At 41.1% G+C, this 27,111-nt stretch overlaps 1 protein-coding gene across 2 annotated transcripts in view; it reads left to right on the top strand.

Annotated features, from left to right (window-relative positions):
* Positions 1-27,111, top strand: part of LOC122932466 (WSC domain-containing protein 1-like) — a 271,635-nt gene that overhangs the window by 36,727 nt on the left and 207,797 nt on the right. For both annotated transcript variants that reach the window (XM_044286895.1, XM_044286896.1), the window contains exon 2: positions 18,590-19,289. In XM_044286895.1, coding sequence (XP_044142830.1) covers positions 18,860-19,289 — 430 coding nt within the window. In that variant the 5' untranslated portion in view covers positions 18,590-18,859. The remainder of the gene's footprint in view (positions 1-18,589; positions 19,290-27,111) is intronic.

Raw genomic sequence — 27,111 nt, 5'->3', positions numbered from 1 at the left:
AAGCAGCATCTTTGTTTTAGCAAAGTGCTCCTTTTATCTTAGCTATTTTTGATCTTTACTTCTTTTTTTACTACACTAGAAACCTCTAAATGTTGACTAAACTGCTTTTTAATAACCATTTAGCCAGGTAACATTCAGCAATGGCTGTAGATTCTTTAGTAGGGAGAACCTAAATATCCTGACTGATGAAAGGACAGAATTATATCATGATGGCCGCTTGTCAGAGGTAACGGTAAAGAACATTTAATCAGACATTGTGACAAGATCCTTATCATGAGCTGTAGACTAAATGTAAAGTATATGACTCCGTCAGTCAAAGCGTTGCCATATCTGTCTGTCTTTTTACTTATCTCTCAAGCCTTAGAAAGCGACATTAATGTAATAGCCAGAGGTTTCACAACTGCGGTTTCAGCTGAGAGGAAAAGAAATGTCCCCTTTTTTCTTCGTTCAGCTCAGTGATGCAGCTGCCAAATGTTATTTTCTTGTTCCTTGTGGCCCATCAGAAATGTGGCTTGTTTCTGTCAGCTACAATGAGTTTTAGGAGTGTAAATCAAATCTCCGAAGATCTCCTGCTGGCTGCGCTACCCTAGTTGTGAGCAATGACTTAGAAAAAAATGTTATCATCATTGATGTTCAAAGTTTATCCTTTACTCTAGAGCAGAGGCGGTTGATATTTAGGGCTTCAGCTGTTGCTGAACTAAATCACTCATGATGCTCAACCAGCAATCTAAAGTGTCAAGGGTTGCCAGTGCATATAGAATGTTTTAGTCTGTTGTGCATTAGGAAGGAGTGAATGGAGAAACCATGGAGAAGTATTTTTTCTCTTAGCCTCATTCAACATTTTCTAGAGAGAAACTAGTTGCAATATGTAATAATTTAATAAATATAGGTCAAGAGACCCCTTTTGTAATTTGGGAATTTCCAATATGATACATAGTTGGTCTTGAGCATTATTTCAGATGCATGTTGCTTGCTCTGTCATAGTTTTATTATGACCCACATTTACTAATGTGATGGCACCTAACATTTTGCTTTTCTGACGTATTATGTAGTAAAATACTTATTAGTTATATGCAAATAAGGTGCCCAGAGCACCAAGGGGCTGGACTAACCCCTCGGAGCACTGCTTGACCTCAACATCTCTCTGTCGCCACTTTCCCTCCATGAGATTGACAGGGCCAGGCATTTTCATTGCTGTGATGTCTGGCCCTGAAATCTAGCACATGTGTCAGCACAGTGAAGATCTCAGAGTATGGATGACCTCTCTGATACCTTTATAGCACCAGTGCGTGTGCAAGATTTCAGGGGCAGGCATCGGCGCAACGGGGATGTCGATCTTATGGAAGGGGATTGGCAACAGGTAGTGGCAGAGGAGAAGGTGTTACCCGAGTGACTATACCAGCCCCTTCAGTGGTCCTAGCACCTGATTTACATATAACAAAAAATAAGCATTTCTCTGCATTGGTAATACAGATTGCAGAGAAAGGGACTCTTTTTAGTAACTGTTTAACCAGGCTGTATTTCTGATATAACAGGGTTTATCATGGAGACAAGTGCTCTTTAAATTGTCACTTTTGTTTCAGTAAACTTTGCATAAATCAATAGTACAGGTGAATATAAGCCTCAGTCACAGATCCCTCTGTCACAGATTCTAGCATAAGAAAGGATGAAATGCCAGATCTGGCAATACCAGTATTCTGATCCTCTGCTGGAACAGAATACCGGAATGTAGCTGCAGATGTGTACCTAGTCTAAGAAACTTTATAATATACCTTATCAGAGAAAAAAAATACCCTTTTGTCCCCTTCAAATTCTTCCACCCCTATTTAGATATTTCCATATGCAGCACATGTTTCTGTCTCTTAGTTACATAGTTGATACGGTTGAAAAAAGACATAAGTCCATCAAGTTCAACCAAGGGATAGGTGGGGACGCAAATCTTTAGATAAGCTTTTTGTCTCTTCTCTCTCACTGCGCTCTTTTTGTCTTCTCCCTTCTCTATAGTCTTGTTTAGGCAAAATGTAATCATATTCTTTAGTGAGCTGACAGTCGTCTTGTCTCTCAGTAAGTATTCAGCAGAGAATATTAGTTTAGGAGGGGTGAGTGTCCACTTAATAAATTATTTACCCTTAAAACTTCACTTTTATTGATAAGAACAAAAAAATACCCACATCAAAAATAAGTATATGTATATATAGAAAATGATTGTAAAGTTGAAATGTATCACAATGCAGGGATATACTACAATAGGCATAACTTATTACCACAAGTAGGGTTGTTGCGGGTATCAAATTATCGATACCCAATCAATACTTTTGTACCAGTATTGATTCGATACCGGGATTTGACATTTTCCGATACTAGGCTGCGCTACTGCATGGCCTAGTATCAGGGAACATGGCGCACGCTGCTCTCAGCTCGCTCCTTGTTCTCCTCAGCAGCACGGGAGAAGGAGTCCCTCTCTCCCTCCCCCCTGGTGCTGGCACTGCCACCAATAAAAAGAGAGGGGCGAAGGAGGGGAGGGGCAGTGGCCACTGCGCCACCAATGATAACTAATCCATTAATACAAATACAGAATGTGGGCGGCAGAATCACATAGCCAGCACCTGACCTCTGTGACAGGGCACTGCAATCCGCTTCAGTTAACCCCTCAGGTGCCACAGTGCGCTCCCCAATTCCCCCAGTACTAAAAACATTGGTGGCACAGTGCGCTCCCAACCCCCCCTCCCAGTATTATATTCATTGGTGGCTGTGGCTTCAGGGTCCCCTCCTCCTCATTGGTGGTGCAGTGGCAGCTTCTGATCGGAGCCCCAGCAGTGTAATCCTGAGACTGCAATCGGTTACCATGGCAGCCAGGACGCTACTGAAGCACTGGCTGCCATGGTAAGCTCCCTGCTGCTGTGTGTACTATGCACAGGGCATCAGGGAGAGTGTGAAGGCCTATTTTCCTTTATAGAGCTCTATTAGGGTGAATAGGACAAGGGATGAAAAGGTCCTAGGTTCTAGCCCCTAAGGGGGCTCATAGTTATTAAATAAAAAGTAAAAAAAAATAAAAGTAAAAAAAAAAAAAAAACTCCACAATATTAAGTTTAAATCACCCCCTTTCTCAATTTTACATATACAATATATACACAATAAATAAACATATCGCATATTGCCACGCCCAAAAGAGTGTGAAATATTAAAATATGAAAAAAATATCTCCTATGCAGTGAACGCCGTAACAGAAAAGAAAAAAAATAATAAAAACCCTGCGATTCACCATTTTTTAATCACCTTGTCCCCCCATAAAATGGGATCGGACTGTTTGATTATGGGCCGGAAGTTCTATAAAATGCGGAATGCACACCGCTTTTTGGGGGCGTGATATCAAATGGTATCGAGTATAGCAATACTTTTTTATGATATCGAAATCAAATCAAAATGTTGGTATCGCAACAACCCTAACCACAAGTGTGGTTACTCACGGTACTTTGGACCTCAGTGATGGGAAAATATTGTTCATCATATATCTCAATGAATCTTGAAGACATCCAGGCAAGACACAGCCAATGGCTGAATCAAATCCACTTTAGGCATCGGGATGCTGTCCCCATTAGTCTATGATGTCCCTGCCTAAAAGCGGAGTAATCGTCCCAAAAGTGGTGGCCCCACCTATCGGTGGCTGTTCCCTCTCCTGAAAATCCTTACCTCTCCAGGTATTCCCATATTCGATGATGCCTATATATTAGGTTAATTTCCCAACAATGCGTGATATCTACAAATTTCAAAACGTCCCGACTGTGTCGGTTTATCAGGGGACCAATACAATAAGGTGCACAATGGCACTTTGATGAAGAAAGGTCAGTGGATGTACTGACCTGCGGCAAGAATTGGTTTAGCACCGCAAGTTTAATCCTTCCTTATCCTTCACCTGATCAATGCCGGCGTCTATCAAGGTCAGTTACACATGCACCAACACCATTACATTTTGTAACAACTAGGATGGGTTTTATCTGTTTGGAGACCCTTGACATTTTTAGCAGCAGTTTCCTATTACCCATTTCTATATTTAATCCACATGTAGCCAGGGTTTTAATTTGGCTAGAAAGATGGACAGTTTGCCCATTCTGGCCTTTTATATATATGTAAGGCTACTTTCACACTAGCGTTCGATCGGATCCGTTCTGAACGGATCCGATCATAATAATGCAGACGGAGGCTCCGTTCAGAACGGATCCGTCTGCATTATTTTAGCATATAACAGCTAAGTGTGAAAATAGCCTTGTACGGATCCGTCCAGACTTTCAATGTAAAGTCAATGGGGGACGGATCCGCCTGAAGATTGAGCCAAATTGTGGCATCTTCAAACGGATCCGTCCCCATTGACTTACATTGTAAGTCTGGACGGATCCGCACGCCTCCGCACGGCCAGGCGGACACCCGAACGCTGCAAGCAGCGTTCAGCTGTCCGCCTGTCCGTGCGGAGGCGAGCGGAGCGGAGGCTGAACGCCGCCAGACTGATGCAGTCTGAGCGGATCTGCTCCATTCAGACTGCATCAGGGCTGGACGGCTGCGTTCGGGTCCGCTCGTGAGCCCCTTCAAACGGAGCTCACGAGCGGACCGACGAACGCTAGTGTGAAAGTAGCCTAACACACCCTTCACATCCTTTTTTTTTTTCTTTATTTTGTTAGGGTACTAAGTTTATTATGAGATTTAAATAATTAAAACTATACACCGTTATTGGTTTGAGTTATTCTTAGCTTTTTTGAGTTGGGCAAAACACATTTCTTTTGGGGTGCCCTACACCCCCCTTGTATCTGTCTATTTATTTATTTGCATAGCACTCAATATGTCCAATTATTTGTAAGCCTGTGTAATCGGCTTAAGCGCTTAATCTCATTAAAAGGAGTGATACTACTGAGATACAATGCATGCGCAGTATGCTGATCTGAAGCTTCCCGCCAGGAGTATGTATCCTACAATCTTTGAGCGGGCGCATGAGCAATAGGGCTCACAATCATTCACGGGCACATGCACAATTGATTTTGCCCGATGATTATGCATCTGGCGGGGGCGCGTGCGCAATAGATATGCGCGCGCTTCACTGGCGCATGCGTAACTGACCTTAAAAGATGCCGGCATTGATCAGGTGAAGGATATTTAAACCTGCAGCCGTAAACCAATTCTTGCCACAGGTCATTACATCCACTCCCATTGTGCACCTTATTGTATTGGTCCCCTGATGAACCGACACATTGAATATCAGGGTAACGCGTCGGGACGTTTTGTAAATTGGGGATATCATGCATTGTTGGGAAATTGACCTAATATATAGGCATCATCACATATGGGAATTCCTGGAGAGGTAGGGATTTTCAGGAGAGGGAACAGCCACCAATAAGTGGGGCTGCCCCTTTCAGGTCAATTACTCCGCTTTTAGTCAGGGACAGCATAGACTAATAGGGACAGCATCCTGATGCCTAAAGCAAATTTGATTCAGCCATTGTCTGTGTCCCGCCTGGATGCCTTCAAGATTCATTGAATAATGCTGCAACATCTGGCATTCAAGTACCTCCGTTGAGATATATAGTGAACAATATTTTTCACCGAGGTCCAAAATACCATGAGTTGCCACACTTGTGGTAATAAGTAATGCCTATTATACTATATCCCCACATTGTGATAACTTTCTCCTTTACAATAATTTTCTATATATATACTTTAACTTTAATTTGGGTATTTTTTAGTTATAAAAAGTGAAATTTTAAGGGTAAATTTATTCAGTGACACTATTTTTCACATTTACCCAGCTGTGATAATTATATTTCAGTGAGATTTAGGAGGGATGAGAGGAAAAAGTTGCAATTTTTCTTTAATATGATATATTACAATATTTCTTATAGTACCTTTTTATCATTTGATTTATGCAAGTAGAATAGCTAGGTTTCATAGTATGACAGACCCCAGGGTATTACTTTGCACCTATTATACGTTTCTTTACCGTGTGATGAAAATTGCACTATTTTATTATTACTTTTATTACCATACTTTTTTTTTTTATTGTCATTGAATATTTTTTATTGTATCTGTATAAATGTAGCTTGTATTTACAGTCCTTCCATGCAGGGAATATTACATTTCTCCATTTGAGAATACGTCCTTTTTTAACATTTCAGCTGTGAGAGGTTGGAGCTATACCACATTAAATATCCTATCACTGACATGAACAAATACACCTTGCTTTAAAGCCCCAAAAAAAAGCCTTTCGTTATCTATGGTGCTCTTGTTCTGGATGAAATGAATAGCCTCTTTGCAGCCTACAGACACAGGAGCCCTCTATGAGCTACACAAAAGCCCGAGCCATTTTCTCCACTGCATTTATGTTGAAAAATCTCCCTCTAAGCTTTCACAGTTTCACAGAAAGGGAATTGAGTTGGACATAGGGAGGGGACCCAGTCACCCCGGGCATGATGCCGGCTTTTATTTGCAACAAGAGGTAAAAGGTCCCCTCAAGCACAAAGAAGCTCTTTTTTGCTTGGACAATTCTATCCCTGTGAGGAACAGATATGCTAACAGTCTCAGCAAAGCAAACTTGAAAAGAAAACATTACCGAGTCCAAATAATTTTAAATAAGCTTTAGATTTACTGATGAAGACAGATGCGTACACATCCAGAGCTGATTAATCGACGTTTTTCTCTGGTTTTAAAACATCAATGTTTACAGCTGTGTTCTCTTCTCTGAGTGTATCTAGAGATTTCTATTTCGTGATTGAAAGACCACTTCTTTGTTATTCAGTGGCTAAGCTTCTGTTAATAAACTTATAGTGATTTAACCGCTGGAAAAAGGCCTTGTGTTCTCCTGACTAGTTTAATAGAAACGTTTGTGCTTCTTTCAATGTGAAGAAAACTAAAAAGTCCCGCTCACCAAATTCCTGAACAGATGCACAAAAGGTGCAAGTGGCACCATACTCTAGGAAGAAAGGAATTTCTGTGCCCGGTCAAAATAAATAAATAAATGGTTTAGAAAAGAGTGTAAATTATAAGCCAAGGGGTAACTTCTATAATAAACATAACTTTTAATGATAAGATAGTTAAAATGAACCCGGATCAGAATAACTTAAAATAGTTATTCTCCATAGATGTACTCAACCCCCATGATAACCAGGGGTATAAGCGGCACCCAACCAACGGAAATGAAAAAAGAACCATTAGTTCCTACCGCATCCAGTGTGTAGGTAGGGTGTCCATCAGGCATAAGCCAGAACTTGTATGGGGTCAAATGAGTGCAGGGAATGGATAAACGCCTAGCCCTACATCACCCTATGGAGAGGTGCAGTGCTGGCCCAAAAATGTCTAACCATGGAGCACCCACCTGGAACCTGACCCTGGCACTAGATAGCTTTATAAAACCGCTATCACCAACTCCCTACATGACATATTTTGCTGTTCGCATATCAGGGGATTAGGATACACCATATACTGACCTGGCTTCTTCAGAGACTGATCTTTTGGATGTGGGTGAATCATTTCACTCACCCGGTAGGATAAAAAACAGGGCTTGGGAGGAATAGAGGTCGAGGCAGAGGGTCTTCGCAGTGGGGACAGGGGAGTGAACAGCATTTTTTAGACTAGGTGGTCAATTACTCATTGAGAAGTTGGAACCTGTCCCTGTCAGTATGGTAAGCAACAATCTTGAACAACTAGATCCAGAGTGGATGGGATTTAATCTTACTAAATCTTAGTTGGAGGCAATGAATTCCTTGGCCAAAGATTGTACTATTACTTTAAAACCATCTGACAGGCGCGGCCATGTTGTTATGATTGCCTCTAAACAATATCAAAGTATGTGTAAAAAAACTAGTTGACAATGATACCTATGAGATTTGACGGCTGATCCCACCAGTTCTTACTTGGCAGAGTTACGTGAGATCTTAATCTCTGCCAAGTCAAGAAAACTCATAAGGGAGGAGGAATTTGAGTTTGAGCACTTCTGTTTTTCGTAAATCCACCACTACAAATTCCTTTCTCAGGTGGGAGGGTAATAATCCACTTCCCCTGAGCAAAGGGATTCTGCATGGTCAATATTTGATTATTAGGCATAATTGCCCTGAAAAGCCCTGGACTTAAAACAGAGTTTCCGTGAATGTGGTTGTCGTTGCACTCAGTTGCTTACTCCCAAACCTCATGGTCTTCAGGAACACATAATTCACCTTATTACCACATTTGACAGTTCCAAAAGCAAAGTAACAGGCATTATTTCCAAACATTGGCCCATTTTACGCATGGACCCAGACATCGCCCAAGTTGTAAGTGAGACACTCCAAATATTTTAGAGGGGGAGGAGCATAAATGATCATCTCATTTGTAGACACTTTACACCCACACCTCATGGTGGTACTTGGTTAGACAGGGGATTGAAGCAAATTTTTTGTTGCAAAATGTATCTTAGTACCTACAGGTCATATTAACCAACTATCTATTTTCCTCGGTTCTTGGCAGCCTTTTACCGCTGCATCAATATTTCAGAGCAGTTATCTGTGACTTTACCTTATCTATTGTGCCTATAGGAAGTCTAAAATCCCTCCCTGTCTAATCAGACTTCTCTTTCTTCCCCTCTGCAGCTCTCCCATTTCAAAACAGGCTGCTGTGTAGAAGCACAATCCCATCCCAAACTCAGCAAAAAGTCAGTTCATGTGTAGCTGATGTGCAGTACAGCAAGGACAAAATGTTTAAGTTTCCCCAAAATAATGCAGGATTTTTTTAATTTTCTGGCCATTCTTTTTGTTGACTCACTTATTCTGCAGCTCTTTGCAGACATTATTACTTGCTTTCCCCAATGGAGCTCACAATCTAAATTCCTTATGTCTTTGGAGTGTGGAAGGAAACCCACGTAAACACGGGGAGAACATACAAACTCCATGCAGATGATGTCCTTAATGATATTTGCACCTAGGGCCCCAGCTGAGCCACCATTCTGCCTTTTTTGAGTGTTCTGGTTCTGATCAATGGTCAGGTAGGTTGATGCACTGCTCCAAATTAGATAGATATGTGCATGCACGGCGAGAGAAATAACACTGACACTCTATATAAGGTCAAAGCATAACTCTAACTTATTCTTATTCACATTCTATACCCTCCATATTAGTGGGAGGAGTGGGCTCACGATTGGTCATTTAACAAGAAGGAATGTAAACAGGAAATTAGTTTAAGGCCTATGGATGACAGGAATTCCTGTTTCAAGTTTTTGCTGCAAATAGTTTAAATCATAGAATGCATACTGGGGGTTGTCTCTCGGACAGACACCATTTTGTAAGTGACAAGCAAGTGTCCATTATATTGCATAACATTAGTCGATAAAGTATAAAAGCAGAAAAGTATTACAACTTGCATTTACCAATAAACCATGTATGCTACATTTTTATTAGAAATTAAGAACATCCTGCATTTTCAATAATCCTGTTAAAAATATAATGAAGTGTTTTAACACTGATTAAGAATCAGACAGTGCTAAAGTGGATGAAGAGCATCAGGCAAAATGGATTGTTTGCAAAATCAGTGGCATGTAAGGGTTGTCTTCTTCTATTTATTTCTAAAGATTGAGGAAAATTTCAAGTAGTGTTTCCCTGAACATGGCCAATGTATATAAGAAGATTGGGATCCAAAAGTTGCCATCAACATCACTTGCAGCAAACACTCCTGCCTGCAAATGTGGCGTCTTTTGTTTGTTGAATTTAAGGGGTTATTGAGTGTTTTAAGTGTTTTTAGAGGAAATGTATGCTGCTGGTTTGGCATGAGAATATCTGTGTATTGGCATTCTGTGAAAAGCACAACAAATCGCCAGAAACCTAAAGGAATGTTCCCATCTTAGATATTTATAGCATATCGACAAGAAATGCCACGTATATCCTGTTAGATGTGTGTGCCACCTCTAGAACATGCATCTGTCTCTAGAATGGAGGCATCAATGACCCTCAGCTTGCCTGCTGAGGTGGCCACTGGCATCCAGGTTGAGAGCGAATAGAGAGGTGGACACGTATATGTATAGCATTTGTATAAGTGTCCCAGGTTAGTTATTTTCATCTGTTTTCATGATTCCGATAGAAGTAGAATGAGAGAAATACACACAGCTCCAATCACTCCAGGATGTGGTAGCTGTTCAAGTGATAACTGTTGGGTCCAAAAGGTGGTAGCTATAACTATCAGATATTTATGTAATAACCTGTGGATATTGATATGAATGATACTCCTTTAGGTTTTTAGCAAGCCAACAAGCCCACATTCAAGACTTTGCCAAAATCAGCATGCTGATGGTTGAATTGATAGTCAAAGAGACATCTATTGAGGAGAGTCTACTTATGGACAGCTAATCAAGAGTGTTATAAATCATGTCATGCATTTAAATATTGAAGGAAAGTATTTAGCTCAAAACAATTGCCATCTATTTTGGGGTTTATAGGTCAAAAACATAATACAGTACTTCATATGTGCCAGAAACTGGGAATCATATGCGTTATTACTCCATTTGTCTCATATAGAAATATAGGTATTTTATATAGAATACTGGCCAGGCTAGTAGATGTTGAAATATAAGACTTTGCTGCTATGAAAAAGTCCAAGCCTCTCCTGGAAGAGCAAGCCACTGATTCTTTCGATTAGTCTTGGTTAGCTTGTGCCACATCACAATTATATAGAAACCTCATTGTCCTTTGTATATATGTTAAATTAGTTGTCCAGGATTACAAAAAAACATGGTTGCCTTCTTCCAAAAATAGCACCACATATGTATGTCCATGAGTTGTGTCATGCTCATGTTAGGGCTAAGCTACAATACCACACACAACCTGTGGACAGGTGTGGCACGCCGTCTTTGTGGAAGAAAGCAGCCATGTTTTTCTAATCCCATGTCCCCTTTAATAATATATTTAGTAAAAATTATTAAATCACCTATGCCCTATATAAAAAAAATGAGCTAAAAATAAGTGGTTGCTGAGAACTAGCATCATAATCATTTCAGCACAGTCCTTGAAAAGAGTTAAATCTACCTGAGAAGAGTCCTGGTTATACATAATCTCCTGCTCTCTCATCCATCTGCTGATGATTGGCAGCTCTCTCCTAGAGAGAAAGGGATAAAACTAGGTAGAAGCCTGTCAGTCATCAGCAGGTGGCAGGGAGAGCACAGATTTATGAATAACCATGACTCTTCTCAGGTCACCGTGACTCTTTTCCAGGCCCAGTCTGCAATCATTGTGATGTTAGTTCTCAGCAACCACTTACTTTTAAATGAAAGACAGCATAAATCAACTCACCTCTCTTTACTTTATTCTGCCGTTAGTATGGGCAGCATGAAGTTGATGACAGGTTCCCTTTAGGAACTGGATACGGAAACCATGCACTATTGAATAAAGCAGGCAATGATACTGAAACAAAACAAGCAAAACTTAAATCTTTTGTCATAGGACCATAAAAACTCAGGATTCACATGCTAAATGTAAAGATTCATAACATTTGTTAAAGGGAACCTGTCGCCGGGATTTTGTGGAGAGAGCTCAGGACATGGGTTGCTAGATGGCCGCTAGCATATCCGCAATACTCAGTCCCCATAGCTCTGTGTGCTTTTTTTGAGTAAAAAAAAAAGATTTGATACATATGCAAATTACCCTGAGTTGAGTCCTGTCCCTGACTCATCTCACGTACAGGACTCATCTCAGGGTAATTTTCATATATATCAAATCGTTTTTTTTACACCATAAAAGCACACAGAGCTATGGGGACTGGGTATTGCGGATGGGCTAGCAGCCATCTAGCAACCCATGTCCTCAGCTCTATACACAAAATCCCGGTGACAGGTTCCCTTTAACATATCTTATTTTACAGTAAAGGTTTTATAAAATATTACAGATATATTTCACCTCATAAGACACAGTCCCCCCCCCCCCAAAATAAAGTGTGGGGGGGAAATGACAGTGCATCTTATGGGGCCAATGCTGCCATTTTTACTCTGCTAACACTGATGCATCGCAGGCCGCGATGCTGCACGGCGTGGCCTGCAATGTATTAGTGTGGAGGGAGGAGGGGCTGTAGGCCGGCAACTGCTGTTGGAATCGCGTGGGGCCCGATGCAGTCACTGTACTCTATTAGAACGGGACCTGCACACAGCAGTATTCATATGTAAAGTGTAGGCAATCCAAATGTAAAGTATAGCAATCCTCTGCGGTAGCGCAATCCACGTAGTACTCACTATGAAACTCCCATACTAGCAGGCAGACTGGCCAGTCACTCACTTTGTCACTAGCATGCTCCGCCTGCTTCATTAATAAAGTTGGAGGAGCATGTGCGTGACGAAGTGGGTGATTGGCCAGCCTGCATGCTAGTACGGGAGTTTCATACTGAGTACTACATAGATTGCGATACCGCAGAGGATTGCTATTCTTTACATATGGATTGCCTACACTTTATTTACATATGAATACTGCTGTGTGCGGGGCCCAGTGTAAAAGAGTACAGTGACTGCACTGGGCCCTGCCACGATTTCAACACCAGTTGCCGGCCTCCACCCCCTGTATTGGGGGTCTCTATTTACACAGGGACACTGTTATGGGGGGGGGGGATATGTGGATGAAACATACATATCATAAGATGCTATATATGTGTCATCCACAGATCCCCCCCCCATAGCAGTGTCATTCACAGATCCCCCTCCCCATAGCAGTGTCATCCACAGATCCCCCCCATAGCAGTGTCATCCACAGATCCCCCCCCATAGCAGTGTCATCCACAGATCCCCCCCCCATAGCAGTGTCATCCACAGATCCCCCCCCATAGCAGTGTCATCCACAGATCCCCCCCATAGCAGTGTCATCCACAGATCCCCCCCCCCAATAACAGTGTCATCCACAGATCCCCCCCCAATAACAGTGTCATCCACAGATCCCCCCCCCCATAGCAGTGTCATCCACAGATCCCCCCCCCCCCATAGCGGTGTCATCCACAGATCCCCCCCCCCATAGCGGTGTCATCCACAGATCCCCCCCCCATAGCGGTGTCATCCACAGATCCCCCCCCCATAGCGGTGTCATCCACAGATCCCCCCCCCCATAGCGGTGTCATCCACAGATCCCCCCCCCCATAGCGGTGTCATCCACAGATCCCCCCCCCCATAGCGGTGTCATCCACAGATCCCCCCCCATAGCGGTGTCATCCACAGATCCCCCCCCCCATAGCGGTGTCATCCACAGATCCCCCCCCCATAGCGGTGTCATCCACAGATCCACAGATCCCCCCCCCCATAGCAGTGTCATCTACAGATCCCCTCCCCATAGCAGTGTCATCCACAGATCCCCTCCCCATAGCAGTGTCATCCACAGATCCCCCCCATAGCAGTGTCATCCACAGATCCCCCCCATAGCAGTGTTATCCACAGATCCCCCCCATAGCAGTGTTATCCACAGATCCCCCCCATAGCAGTGTCATCCACAGATCCCCCCCATAGCAGTGTCATCCAAAGATCCCCCCCATAGCAGTGTCATCCACAGATCCCCCCCCATAGCAGTGTCATCCACAGATCCCCCCCCCATAACAGTGTCATCCACAGATCCCCCCCCATAACAGTGTCATCCACAGATCCCCCCCATAATAGTGTCATCCACAGATCCCCCCCATAACTGTCATCCACAGATCCACCCAATAACAGTGTCATCCACAGATCCACCATATTAGTGTCATCAACAGACCACCATTAGTTCAAAACACACCAAAACCACACCTTTTGTTCAAAATTGTTTCTTTTTTTTCCTCCTCAAAAACCTAGGTGCGTCTTATAGGGTAAAACATACGGTAGGTAGTTCTATATCTGTTGCAGTCACTAGGATATATGCAAACTGTAAAATAATTGCCTATAACCTTTTAATAACGTTTTTATCTAATCAAAGAAAATCGGAAATGCTAATTTATTTTGATATGCCTTTATGCTTTTAATGTTCTAAGTTTCCATTTATTTCTATTTATTTAAATTTCATTTACATAAAATAAGTATAATCTATACTTTTTTTTTTTTGTTCAATCATCTAATAATATAATTATTCACTGAGCTACACAATGGTTCTATCTATAATTGCAAGGAAAGACTTGACTCTACTTCTAAAGCTGATATATACGAATAATTCTATATAAACTTGAGAGTTTTAACCGAGAGTTGCACAGGAGAAGCAATCCAACACAATAGCGTATAAACGTTGGGACACTTTTATTAATACCAGCGTTTTATACGCCAGTCTTAATAAGTACCTGCGCTGGTGGTGGATAACTGAAGTTATGTAGAGGTGCCGTCCTCTACATAACTTTGGTGTATCCACCACCGATTCTAATGTAAGACGGCTTCCTTCCTGTCTTACATTTAGACAACTTTCTATGCCTGCTGGTCCATCCCCTTCCCTCCCACGATACTCCCCGTGTTTTAGAACTGGCATGAGCGGGGAAGAAGTCACCGATTCTGCCACAACATTGCCTGAGACAGAATCTACGCCAGATATTAACTACAAAAAGTGGCGTATATCTGTTCGGAAATGACCCCCATAGTTTGTAAGGCTGAAAAAAGACATATTTACGTCCATCCATTTCAGCCTCTTATCCTGCAAGTTGATACAGAGGAATAAAAAAAAAAAAAGACATGAGACTGAAGCCAATTTTCCTAATTTTGGGGGGGAATTTTTTCCCCCCAAATTCAAAAACTTATAAATACATTTTTATTGAACAAACACATATAAATAATTAAAAGCATGATTAAAATCAGTATATGGAGGGACACCAACAATAGGAGGTGATGTCTGGCTGGCATAATTACAAATGTTGGATATTAGTAGAGATGAGCGAATCTAAGCTGATGAGGAATTTGATCGCAATTTTTCCTAAGATGGCAGCTACACTCGTGAGGACATGGGGCAAGGAACTCTGGGAAGGTGGGATGATCCATAATGCCTTGCATGCAGCCAGCCAGCCCGGTAATGTCACAGCCCTATAAATATGGCGGCCATCTTAGATTCTGCCATTCGCCATCATACTTTGTTCAAGGACAGATGTTTATGCAGGCGCTAGTGAGAGTGAAAAAAAGCTCTACTGCTCCAAATTAATAGTAACCCAAGGGTTTTACGTGCACGGAATAAAATAACTGTAACACACACTGGGGTCAAAGCAAATTCTCATTTATTACAGGAAGTGAAGCAGTTAATATGTATATTAGAGGGGGCTTTCCCCCCAAAAAGCAAAAACTCGAGTGTGTATTTTAGTCAAATGCTTGTACAAACTGATCATATAATCTGTCAGACAACCATGTTGCATCTGGAGCTGCTGTGGGAAAAACAATCCTGTCCTAGGGGCTGACCCAAAAAGCACCATATAGGGACTAAGGCCTGTCTTACGGTCTTACGGTTAGGGGTATACCTTACTGAAAAGAGGACTGCCAGCAGGCACTCTGTTCATGGCTTTTTGAATCTTTAACTTTAGTGTCCCGTTCAGCTCCTTTTCTCCTACCCTACCGTTGCTTTGTGGATGGTATGAAGCATGTAAGGCCTGTTCTACACCCATAACCTTCATCATCTCCTGCATCACTTCACCTGTGAAGTAAACACCTCTGTCACTTTCAATGGTCTCAGAGACACGGCACCTTCCATGGTACACAGACAGATAGACACGACACTCCCCGAGGATCACAACCGGACTCAACTCAATCGAAAACAAGACAAAAGACAACCAACACCTTTCCATTTTTACCACCAAACAGAGCTCACCCCTGTGCAGAATATATATTTTTTTTCCTGGCTACCACGTCTGGTCTGCCAATCCAGGACTAACCCTCCGCCACTCAGGGCAGATAATTTACAGTCCTCCCGGTGCCCCACCCTCTGTTAGTAAGATAATTTAGTGGCTCTTAATTTGAGTCCCACCAGGGGCTACACAGGGTCACATCATCCATTACTAGGACATATAAATCAGTAACCCCTAAATCAAGCCCCATCCCGGAGCACCCCGGGGCTCCACCCACTGATACTGGGACAGATAATTTAGTAGCCCATATGCAGCTCCATCCCCCCCGCCAGGTTAAATCTCTTGCTCTGCTTAACTGTTAACTGTGAAGGTGCCTGACACAAACACACATACAAAAAACACAACCACAGCAGAGCAAACTCAAACTTTTCCTCTAAGGTTCTAGGAACTCAGGATTTTACATCAACCAAAGTTGCTACTACGTACGCGTAACATCAACAGCAGATCATATTACCACAGCACAGTGGAGTACAGCAAAAGAGGCAGATGAGATGACCAGAATTTAATCACCTTGTCTCTGAGGCTGCAGTCCTCGTCCTCAAGCGTAGTCCACCGTGCTCTGGGAACCTCAAACTTCGGCTAGCGACGCTACTTCTCCTGAGCCCCACTTATCGGGCGCCAACTGTTGAATATGCCCTCAATCAAGGCTGATTATGTTTGCTTTACTGCTTCAAATTAATAATCACTCAAGGGTTTTACATGCATGGAAGAAAATGACTGACACACACACACTGGGGTCAAAGCAAATTCTCACTTATTACAGGAAGTGAAGCAATTTATATGTGCATCAGAGGGGGCATTCCCCCTGAGGCTCGTGGCATTGTTACATTGGCTAAAATAAGAAAATAAGAAAAGAGAAGACTTGTCATATACGCATTGTTTGTGGTACTATGTAAATATCTATCTGTAAGCGCCATATTGTAATAGAGTCTTTACTAACAGCCTAACAGCATATATGATGTAGTAAGGAGGCGTGTCATCTTGGGTAGGATTGAACCTTCATGCTCTGGAGAAGATAAGGCGTTGTCTGAGAGCTGGAGTATATGGGAGCTGATTCAAAGAATGATGACCACATCTCTATCACAGGGACAGACGTTTCAGGCGCTAGGGAGAGTGATAAAGAAAACAAACTAAGCGGTTTATAAGTGCACGATATGGATAAGGAGGAATCATTTCACAGCATATTAGTGCAGGGACAGACATTGCAGGGACTTGGGAGAGTCATACAGAAAACATAATTGGGGGAAAAAAATATGATTTACAAGTGCAGGGAAACATTATTTGGGGATCCAAATAGCCATTATACAGCTCTGTCATTCCAGCAATTTGTTGTAGGGGTGCAGTGATTCTATTAGCGATACCTTTCATCTGCATGACATACTGACCGACAGTATTATTTCACTACCCCAGCATACTCCCTATGCATGTTACTGCAAGGCACAGTGTTATACACCCATTTAAAGGCTCTATGCAGCCCGGAAATAGCAATTTTTTTAATGCAATTTGTCACAAATTAATTCGGATCAAAGCAAATTTTTAATCAGCTGAATCGGATTTTTGAGAAATTCGCTCATCTCTAGATATTTGTATCACACTAAAATTGTCACAATACAAATAAACCTTTCCTACATAGACCACTATGTTATAAACTAACATGGCATTATGGACCTCTGGATAACATATTATCTGGACCGATGTGGATACCGGCAAAAACATTCCAAAACAAAAAAATATATACCAACCGTGGCAGAGTTGTCCAGGGATTTTGTTACCCAGAGCCCCATGATGTCATGTTAGTTTGTAAAATAGATGCCTGTGTGAGTATGTATTGGGATGATTTCAGTGTGATACCAATATCTATTGTATGTAATTAGAACAGCCAGACATCACCTTTTAGATGGTAGATGTCTCTCTCCATATACTGATCTGATTTAGTTTTTAATTAATTTGTTAATTTATTTATTTCTATGTAATTGTTCAATAAAGATGTTTTTGTACCTTTTTGAATAATTATCCTGTGCAATTTTTGGTTTGATCAGTTACAGGGATAGAGCTGCAGAAGAAAAGACACACCCTCTGAGAAAGGGCACCCCCACCCGAGCTGTCAGCATGAAATAAATCTAGTGTAGCAGTTTAACAATGAATGGGGAGGTCGCTGTATTTATGTGAGGTACAGGGTTGGTTCTAGCTTTGTTAGAAAGACATTGACATGTACTATATCAGGGATGGCCATCCTGCGGCTCTCCAGCTGTTGTAAAACTACCCAGCTGTAGAATGATAGCTTTAGGCAGTCTGGGCATGCTGGGAGTTGTAGTTTTGTGACAGCTTGACAGCCGCAGGTTGGCCATCTCTGTACTATATGATTGTCATGTTTTATGTCAATCACGCCATAACTAGAAATGAGCTAATTTAATGTTATGAAATTTGTTCACGCTTAGTTTGGTTGTAAAAGCAGAATTGCGTAATGGATTCTGTTACCACGGACCATAACACAATTAGAGGCCTTTAAAGGCATCCCGTTGTTCATTCCATCATGATAGAAGTCTATGGGCTGAATAATAGATCCGTCCTGTTCCCGTTATTCAGGGTAGTCTTCTTCCCGGAAACGGGACAGATCCGTTATGGATAGACTTCTATTATGATGGAATGAATAACGGAATTTCATAGTCAACATATGAAATTCGCTCATTTCTAGCCATAACCCATTTAATGTTTAGCTCTACAGTTATCCTATCAAAGTTGATATTGTGGAAATATCAAGATAATAATATTTGCACATTTTTTTCAGAGGCTGTGAAATACTTCCAGTAAGTTAAGAATCCAAGATTATGGAGCAGACCTTTGAAACTATTGAACAGAATTTACAAAGGTGTAGTCATACATAGCTAAAATGTGGCTACGTTTCATGGGAACTGTAAATGGACCTGAGCTGAATTTTCTGAAGGATATTATTTAAGAAAATAAATTCAAACAATTTGTTTGGTTTCTTTTCATTTTCACCTTTTTTTTTTTTTTTTGTTTTTTTGTTTTTTGCATTCCTTAGTTTTTTGGCGAGGGCATGGCCAAACCTTTTTTTAGTCTACAGAAATTCCTAAGGCGGGCTCAGTTTTTTCTCTTCTTTCTCACCATTGCCTACTTAATGGCTGGAAGTCTGCTGCTTTTACAAAGGTCTTACCTGGTGATTCAGCAAAATAACAGAGGAACTGCTAATGTGCAGGGCTCAGCAGTTGATGGTTTGATGCCTCTTGATAGATATCTGGAACAAAGGATGTTTCGATCTTCATACTGGAATACAAAAGGATTAGCAGGTGGAAATATTCAAGAGAAACAAGAAAGTAATGGTTTACTTGACCAGCCACTTTGGCTGATCTCACGAAATTCAGAGTTAAGGCAGCTGAGAAGAAGATGGTTTCATAATTTTGTGGGTGATCGAGAACATGGTCAGGGTGTACCCCCAAAACTACAGAAGCACACAACTGTAAATAAAGGTAAGTCTATTGTCTTTTTTTCTTGTTTCTTATTATCCTCTCTTTCACTATAAGCATCAAGAAATCTATTGATTAGGAAGAATATTCAAATTTGACTTTTGTGCTTACCGAATTGAAACTTTAACTAAGACTATATATGAGATGTAAAGTGAAATCTGGTAGATTTAACTTCTGTTGTACAACATACCGCAAAGTGTCAATTTATCTTCATTCATAATAGAATTGTATCTTTCCTACCTAAGATAACTAGTGAACTTCGATCTGAATTTCAGGGTAAATTTGTTTCGCAGCAAAGCTGAATTTCCTCGTGCTTCATGGTAGTGAGTCGGTTTACCCTGAAATAGGGTAAAAAATATATAATAATAATACCATATCTGCTCCATTTGCTTGCGATAGGCCGCCTGCCACCATTTTGCTTGTACAATTTTGCTTGTATTTTTTATGTTTTATTACATTTTCACAATAGACACCTATTTTATGGAAATAAAATGATTTATGTTTTCTTCTACCTATAAGCTGTGTAAGGGCTTGTTTTTTGCAGAATGATTTGTAGTTTTATTGGTACAGTTTAGGGCTGCATATCATTTTTTCATAATTTTTAGAATGTTGGAACATTTCCATGTCAGAAAAGATGCAATGTATCATAGCAGTTAAAGGGGGCCTGTCACCTCTGCTGACGTGTCTGTGTTTTGCTAAATAATTTTATTCCTTGTGCATTAATAAGGTAGTCCAGTCTTACTGATTACACTTATTTATTTAGCGAATAGGATGTTGAACAATTTTTTTTAAAATATTCATCTTATTCAAATTTTACCTGCAGACTTTTATTATATCCAAACATTATCCTCTCCCTAAAGAAAAAAAAAAATATGGTATGGCCTATTTTAGTCCAGTAAAATGCATCCATAGGGGAGCTGGCTAGGACTAAATATGGCATCATGCGAGCCATCATGTGACCCTCACAAGTAACTGCCCAGTTAATAGTAAAGTACCAATTACCAACAGGTAATAGTAAAGTATTGAGGATCAGAACATAACAGTATTACTGCAGCAGTACCTCAACATGTCTGTCAGTGTCTATGTAGAAACAGATCTGTGTCTGTGTTGTGTTTTTTTCACACTAAACTTTATTGACAAGATCACTTGGAGACAGGCAGCCATTCTACAATATCACCTAGAAACAGGCAGCCATTTTGCAACATTACTACAGACAGGTAGTCATGTCAATACACACATTGATGTAGTTACTGTAATAACCACAATCAAAATGATTAATCTACCACTAGTCTTATTTATTTAGCATATGGATTTGTCCTTTGTGCTGACCTACTGTAGCACATGTATGTCAAGTAACACAGTTGCTTACTGAATGTAAAGAAATATAAGATGTGAAGGGTGTCACATGACTGATGCTATGTTTCAGTTAGGCCATTGATAAATTACACAGAACTATACCATCCTACTGTGCATATGTATATAGGTCAACTGCTTGATATAAGAAAGGAATGGTAAAGAATTTGAAATGCATGTGTATTAAAAATGTTTGATTTCCTTTTATATAAACGCATTAAAAATAAATAAAAAATAAAATAAAAACTGGAATACCCCTTTAAGAATTCTGGATTATCTTTGACTATGGCTTTATGTTGTTCTGGTTTTTAGTTATTGGTACTAGAAGTTGATGAGTGAGTCTGGAACTAGGTGTTACTAGTTGGGGGTGTGTCCCTGCACAGTCCGATACTATCCAATCAGAGTCGTAGTGTCACACCTGCAAACACCTCGTTGCAGATTCATTCATAAACCTCTAGTAGCAATATAAAGTTACAGGAAAAGTTGTTCCCGAATCATTATTCCATGGGCAACGTAAGGGGTTACTAAAATAGATAAGTCGATAGAGGTCCTAAGTCCTCTTTAATGCATTAACTTGGGGTGAGGTTATCTTAAAAGACATAATGGTCTGAATGTATTGTAAATGTCTCTGAGATCAAGAAAAAATGCCCTACTTGTTCTCCCTCTCGATATCCTGAATCCAATCTGATTTAGTGTATAGTACATTGTTTTTCTTTCATACACAAAATCTGCAACCAGAATGAGCTTGATGTGAACCATTGGGTGTAATAGAAAGACAGATTGTAAAACAGTTATCAGTTTATATCAATTTAAGCACCATTTATTTTTTAAAGCAGCACTGCTATGGTCCATTTGATATATTTGTTAAAAAGACATTTATGCAATATTCCTTTTGTTAAAGTGGTATTTCAATGCTCTGCTGGGTATATTGTTAGATACATTTTTCTTTTCTACTAGGGGAATTGATTTTGTTGCCATGTGTGAATTTTGTAGACATTCTATCACTTGCTGTTTGATGTTCCTGCTTCCCAAGCTTTATCCACATTCAAATTAAACTGAAAAGAGTTAGGCATCATGCACACGGCTGTATTAGATCTCTGTATAAAAGTTCAGAAATCTGCATAGCCGTAATAAAGTTCCCACAGAAGTCTAAGGGCCCAGTGTTCTACTTCTCTATGCCTCTGATACAGGGTTTTTCAAGTCCGGTCCTCGGGACCCACCTACCAGTCATGTTTTTAGGATTTCTTTAGTATTGAGCAGGTGATATAATTAGTGTCCAGGCATCAGGACTTACCACAGGCATTCATTCTGTGGGATATTCTCAAATCCTGATCGGTAGGTGGGTCCTGAGGACCGGAGTTGAGAAACCCTGCTCAGATACCATATGAATGTGCCATGTGATGCTATTACAAAGATTCCCCCAAGTTACCTCTGTAGTACAGTGCTGAACTGAGGTACCACATGTCTGTGGCAATTGACACATATATCAATGTGAGATGCTATATATTTTGTATGCTGGAGAAGTTCCATAGCTACTGGGGGCATATCTAGAAAAGACTAGGGTCCATGGAAAATTTTGGAATGCTTCCCTCCCCCGAGCAACTAGTCAAGACTACCCTTCCTTTCCATTCAGCCCCCAACCACTCAGTTGTTATTTCTGCTTAGTGCCTCCGAACAAGAGAATGGCTCCATAGAGCCCCCGCACAGTAGTTATGCCTCCTGGAACCCCCTCATAGTAGTGTTCCCACTTAACGACCCCATACATCAGTGCTCCCCAGTAGTGTCACCAGTATATTGGTGAAGTCCCTAATAATAAAAAAAAAGGTAATGCTCACCTAGCCCCTTTAACCCAGTGAACGGAGCACATCCAGCTATTCCCAGCAGCAGGTGTGATGCAGTGAAATAATCATGCCTGCTGAGTAGGAGAGTGCACAGGCCAGAGGATGATCCTCGACCCATGCACTTTTCTACTCATCCTATCGGGTGTGATGATTTCACTGCATCATGCCTGCTGCGGAGAGCACAGGCTGTGGAATGAGGTCTGGGTCATAATGGATGACAGACAATCATTATTACTTTGTGTGTGTTTGTACAGGCAGGTAAGGCCCGGGCCTAACAGTTCCCCACCACTGTAGGCCCTGTAGCAGCCGCCACATCTTCTAGGGTGATGGTTCACCCTACATCATAACAAATTAGCAGCTGCTGCATTGTCTCTTTTTTACCTGTATGTTTCTAGCCATGGCAGCGTGCACCTACACATTGGGATATGCTGACTGACCCCCGTTTTTGCAGTTATTCATTAAATCAATGGAGCATTATCTATAGTTCTAAAACATTAAGGTTGAAAACCTGAAGGCTTAATACTCTCATGTAAACTATATGGTTACTAAAATGAATATAATATAATTATCTGGAAAATATGGTTCTATATCATTCAAATGCAAATCCATAGAATGATCCTTAGAACACGGCAGCCATAATGTTTCTAAAGATAGAAAAAAAACATATAAATGTGGATTCTGGTGAACGTTGGCCATTCATTAAATAGTTCATTAGGAAACTGAGGTGGAATGTGTCAGGCATCAACAAGATCCAATTTATACAATTCTATTCTTGTACAATACTGTGTGTCTTTCCAGAAAACATTGTACTCATCTTGCAGAATGGATGAATCCAATACATTTTCGTTTTATCACATTTCAGACATGTTCGACCATACTGTATGTTTTCTGTCAAATAGTAAATGTTATGTTTATATTTAATGTAATATTGCACCTTCTTCAGAATGAAAAATTGTCATAAGAAAATGTTTAAACTTCTTACAAACTGAAGTATGAATGCTGAAGACATTTAGTGCATCTTGAAGTATAAACAAATATGAGGGGGCACACTCAAAAGGGAAATACAAACGGTGTATATAGTGATAATGTACTTTAATATTCTAAAATTCTAAGAACAAACCCCTAAAAAATGTATTGATAAAAACATACATGTACCACATATATATATATATATATATATATATATATAGATGGTGATTGGCGTGGGGAAACTGTGTATCTGACACTCAGTCTACCCGCTGGATCAATCACTGTAGCATACACCAATCAGTAACAATAACACCGCGTGACGGCGAAATCCCAATCGGGTGGTAACGTGGCCAGTCCCTGAAAATGCTAATGGAGCATATGGCAGCGTATCAACACTGTCCCAATCAGATGAAGCAAGTGGTGACGTACAGATTCTGTCCCAGTGTCTATGACACTCTAGCCGGAACAATAATTGTGTAGTTGTATAATAGCCCAGTTCAATGTCCGGCACACTTGTAGTTCAACATCCACAATAGTCAAATTGGCTGACTCACAATCTCTTACACAAGTAGCGATGCTCATAAACGAGCCCGGTCTTACCCCTCTTCACTGTTTATTCCTCAGCGTCGATCCCAGGTGGCCGCACACCAGCGGCGTCCCACGTGGTGTGCTCGGCCTATGCGTGGCGTCCCACGTGACCTGGTTACCTAGGGGACCGGATTGATGCTCTGGTGACGTGAATGTTGAGCGACTGCTCTCCAATCCTTAGGTTAGAGCTGATTTAATAACTTTGCTCCTTTGGTTGCCATGCTCAGTCAGGATTTATTTAAAGGAAAACAAAGCCGGCTCTAAAGGAACAACTTTTAGCAAATAAGTGGAAAAATGGCCCAGGTAATTGAAAAGGGTATAGGAAGAAACCCTGGGGGGCCTGGTTTGATCCTTGCTATAGGGCCCTTACTTCTCTATGTACGCCACTTCTTCACTGCAGTTTACATCATGATCTAACAGGACAGAGCATAAAAATTTTGTGGGAGACTGTGCTTTTTTGAAAAGAATGCAAAAAATGAGTGGATCAAAGAAAATAAAACTTCACCTATTTCGTAAAGCACAAGATATATTTTACCTATGTAAACATTATCAGCTGATCTATATATGACAACAAGCACAGATCATAAAAAATAATAATGAGGAATTCATGTAACTATATTGGGCAATTATAAAACTAAGAATGTAATCCTACCCTTATGCAACATGCTAGCTAAACCATTTACTAGTTGCAATTCACAAAACAATGTGTGGCCACACAAACACATATAGGATAGACATCTCGTAATAGTATATTGCAAAATCATGTTTGTAAAACATGGTCATCTTCTGACAGATATACAAGGACATGTCCAGCCTAGAAGAAAGGTAAGGAAGGACACATCTGTATGCTGTGTATCATTGTGATCCCTTAGGCACTCGGTAAAAATGCCCAATATTTCCAAAAAAGCTTAGTCTAGTTCATCTTTCTAAACTCTGAGAAATACATAAATAAAAATACATACTCCTCTTATTAAAGGTGTTGTATCATCATAGACAATGGGGGCATATCGCTAGGATATGCCACCATTGTCTTATAGGTACAGATCCCTGCAAGGTGGTGGCTGGAGGACTCCAGTCCGGCCACCACCAAGCCGACTCCCCATTGAAGTGAATGGGAGTGTATCACGCATGTACGGCCCCCACTCCCATTCATTTCTATGGTGCCGACAGCTATTATCGCCGGCCCCATAGAAAATGAATGGAGGGCAGCTGCGTATGCGCAGTGCGCACTCCTTTACTTGCTAGGCTCCGTTCTCGATATAGTTCCGGGTCCCAGCAGTGGGACCCGTACCTATAAGACAATGGGGGCATATCCTAGCGATATGCCCCCTTTGTCCATGATGAGACAACCCCTTTATTGTTAGATGAGGTCTTAACAAGTGCACTGGTTACTTATATGGGAACTATAGTGCCCTGGATCTACTGAAGGATCTCCATACTGGAACTGAGTATGTCTTCACAGTGGCTCAGTTTTACGGCCCAAGTACTAAACAAGAGAAGACACCTTTCTGCCACCTGTCCTTCCATCGGGTGATTTTTTTATTTTATTTTTTCAAAAGCTTTATTGAAAAATAGATATCTGTTACATTTGTATCAATTCAATGAGAAGGAGGAGTAAACTCCCGTTATACAAAGAGTTGTTTTGGTAACAAATAGTAAACACAAAACAACATAACAACAATAAGGATGTATGTTAAGAAGGCTTTTGTTCTGTAGACTTCTTATCCGGGCTCTGGAAGAGGACCATAGGTATAAACATATCTGTGTAGCAAGGCAGCGTGGATGACTAAGTTAGTGGTAGCCTCCAAAGGATCTCCAATTTTCCCAGAGAGTCCTAAATTTGTGGTGAGATCTGTTTTCCCAAGCCGCTATCTCTTCAAATCTATAGTTAGAGTCAACTTTGTTGAACCGGTGATCTAAGGAAGGGAGGTCTGTTGACAACCAATGGGTAGGGATTAGGAGTCGGGCAGTTACAATTAGGATCTTGAAGAGGGGGGGGGGGAATTTTGTCTTGTGGTCATGTGACAGACCCAAAAGAGCCAACAGTGGTGAGGGGGTGATATTAGAATTGCAAATTTCATAGAATTTTTTATAGATATTATCCCACCAGCTAAGGATAGCAGGACAAGCCCACCAAATATGAAACCTTGTTCCACGACCTTCACCGCATCTCCAACAGACGTCATAACCATTACTATCATAACGGCAGGTAACATCAGGTGTTTTGTACCATCTAGTTAGTACTTTATATCCATTTTCCTGGATTCTGATACATCTAGAAGATATATGTGGTATTTTAAAAAGTAGGAGTTTATCCTCAGGTGAGAAATGGGTATTTAAATCTTTTTCCCATTGGCTTATAAAGGAAGGTTTTGGAGGTGAAATAGCCGTACTGAGATATCTGTATAGTGAGGATATAGGTTTCCTCGGAGGAGAATGGTTATGAATAAGGCTTTCAAACCAGGTGAGAGGTCTGAGAAGAGAGCTCAGAGGAACGTGTTTGTTGATGTAAGTAAACAGGAAAGAGAGCATGTGAGGCTGGGATTTGATCTCGGGGAGGGAGGAGATGAGGGAGTCACGGTCCAACCTTCCTTTCTCGCTCTTCAATAATATAGCGAGAATACGTACTTTAAAGGAACGTAGACTTTTGGGGACACTTTGTCTGAGTTCTAGAGGGGCTAAGCTTATCACATCTCTGACCTGGACCATGGGGAGGGAGATGGGAACCCCAAATTTGAGCTTTGGAACCATCTCCAGGCCTCAAGAGTAGCTGTCGCCAGAGAATTGTGTTTAAGGGTTAAAAAGATATTGTGGTGAGGATCCACTAGTAGGGCTCTTGGGGTCGGGAGATATTCAGGGGTTTCCATACCAACCCAAGACTTTTGTTCAGGGAATCTAAACCAGTCTAGGGCTCTGGAGAGAAGTATGGCTTTATTATATAATAGGGGGTTAGGGAGGCCTATACCCCCCTGAGTTCTAGGTCTCTGTAAGGTATTGATGTTAATTCTTGCTTTTTTTGCCATTCCATATGAAGGAGCAAATGGATTTTTCCAGGGATGGGTATTGGGATGGGA

The sequence above is a fragment of the Bufo gargarizans genome, chromosome 3 (assembly GCF_014858855.1).
Source record: "Bufo gargarizans isolate SCDJY-AF-19 chromosome 3, ASM1485885v1, whole genome shotgun sequence".
NCBI lineage: Eukaryota > Metazoa > Chordata > Amphibia > Anura > Bufonidae > Bufo > Bufo gargarizans.
The sequence above is the reverse complement of the archived record's forward strand: the minus strand, read 5'-3'. Positions and strand labels throughout refer to the sequence as shown.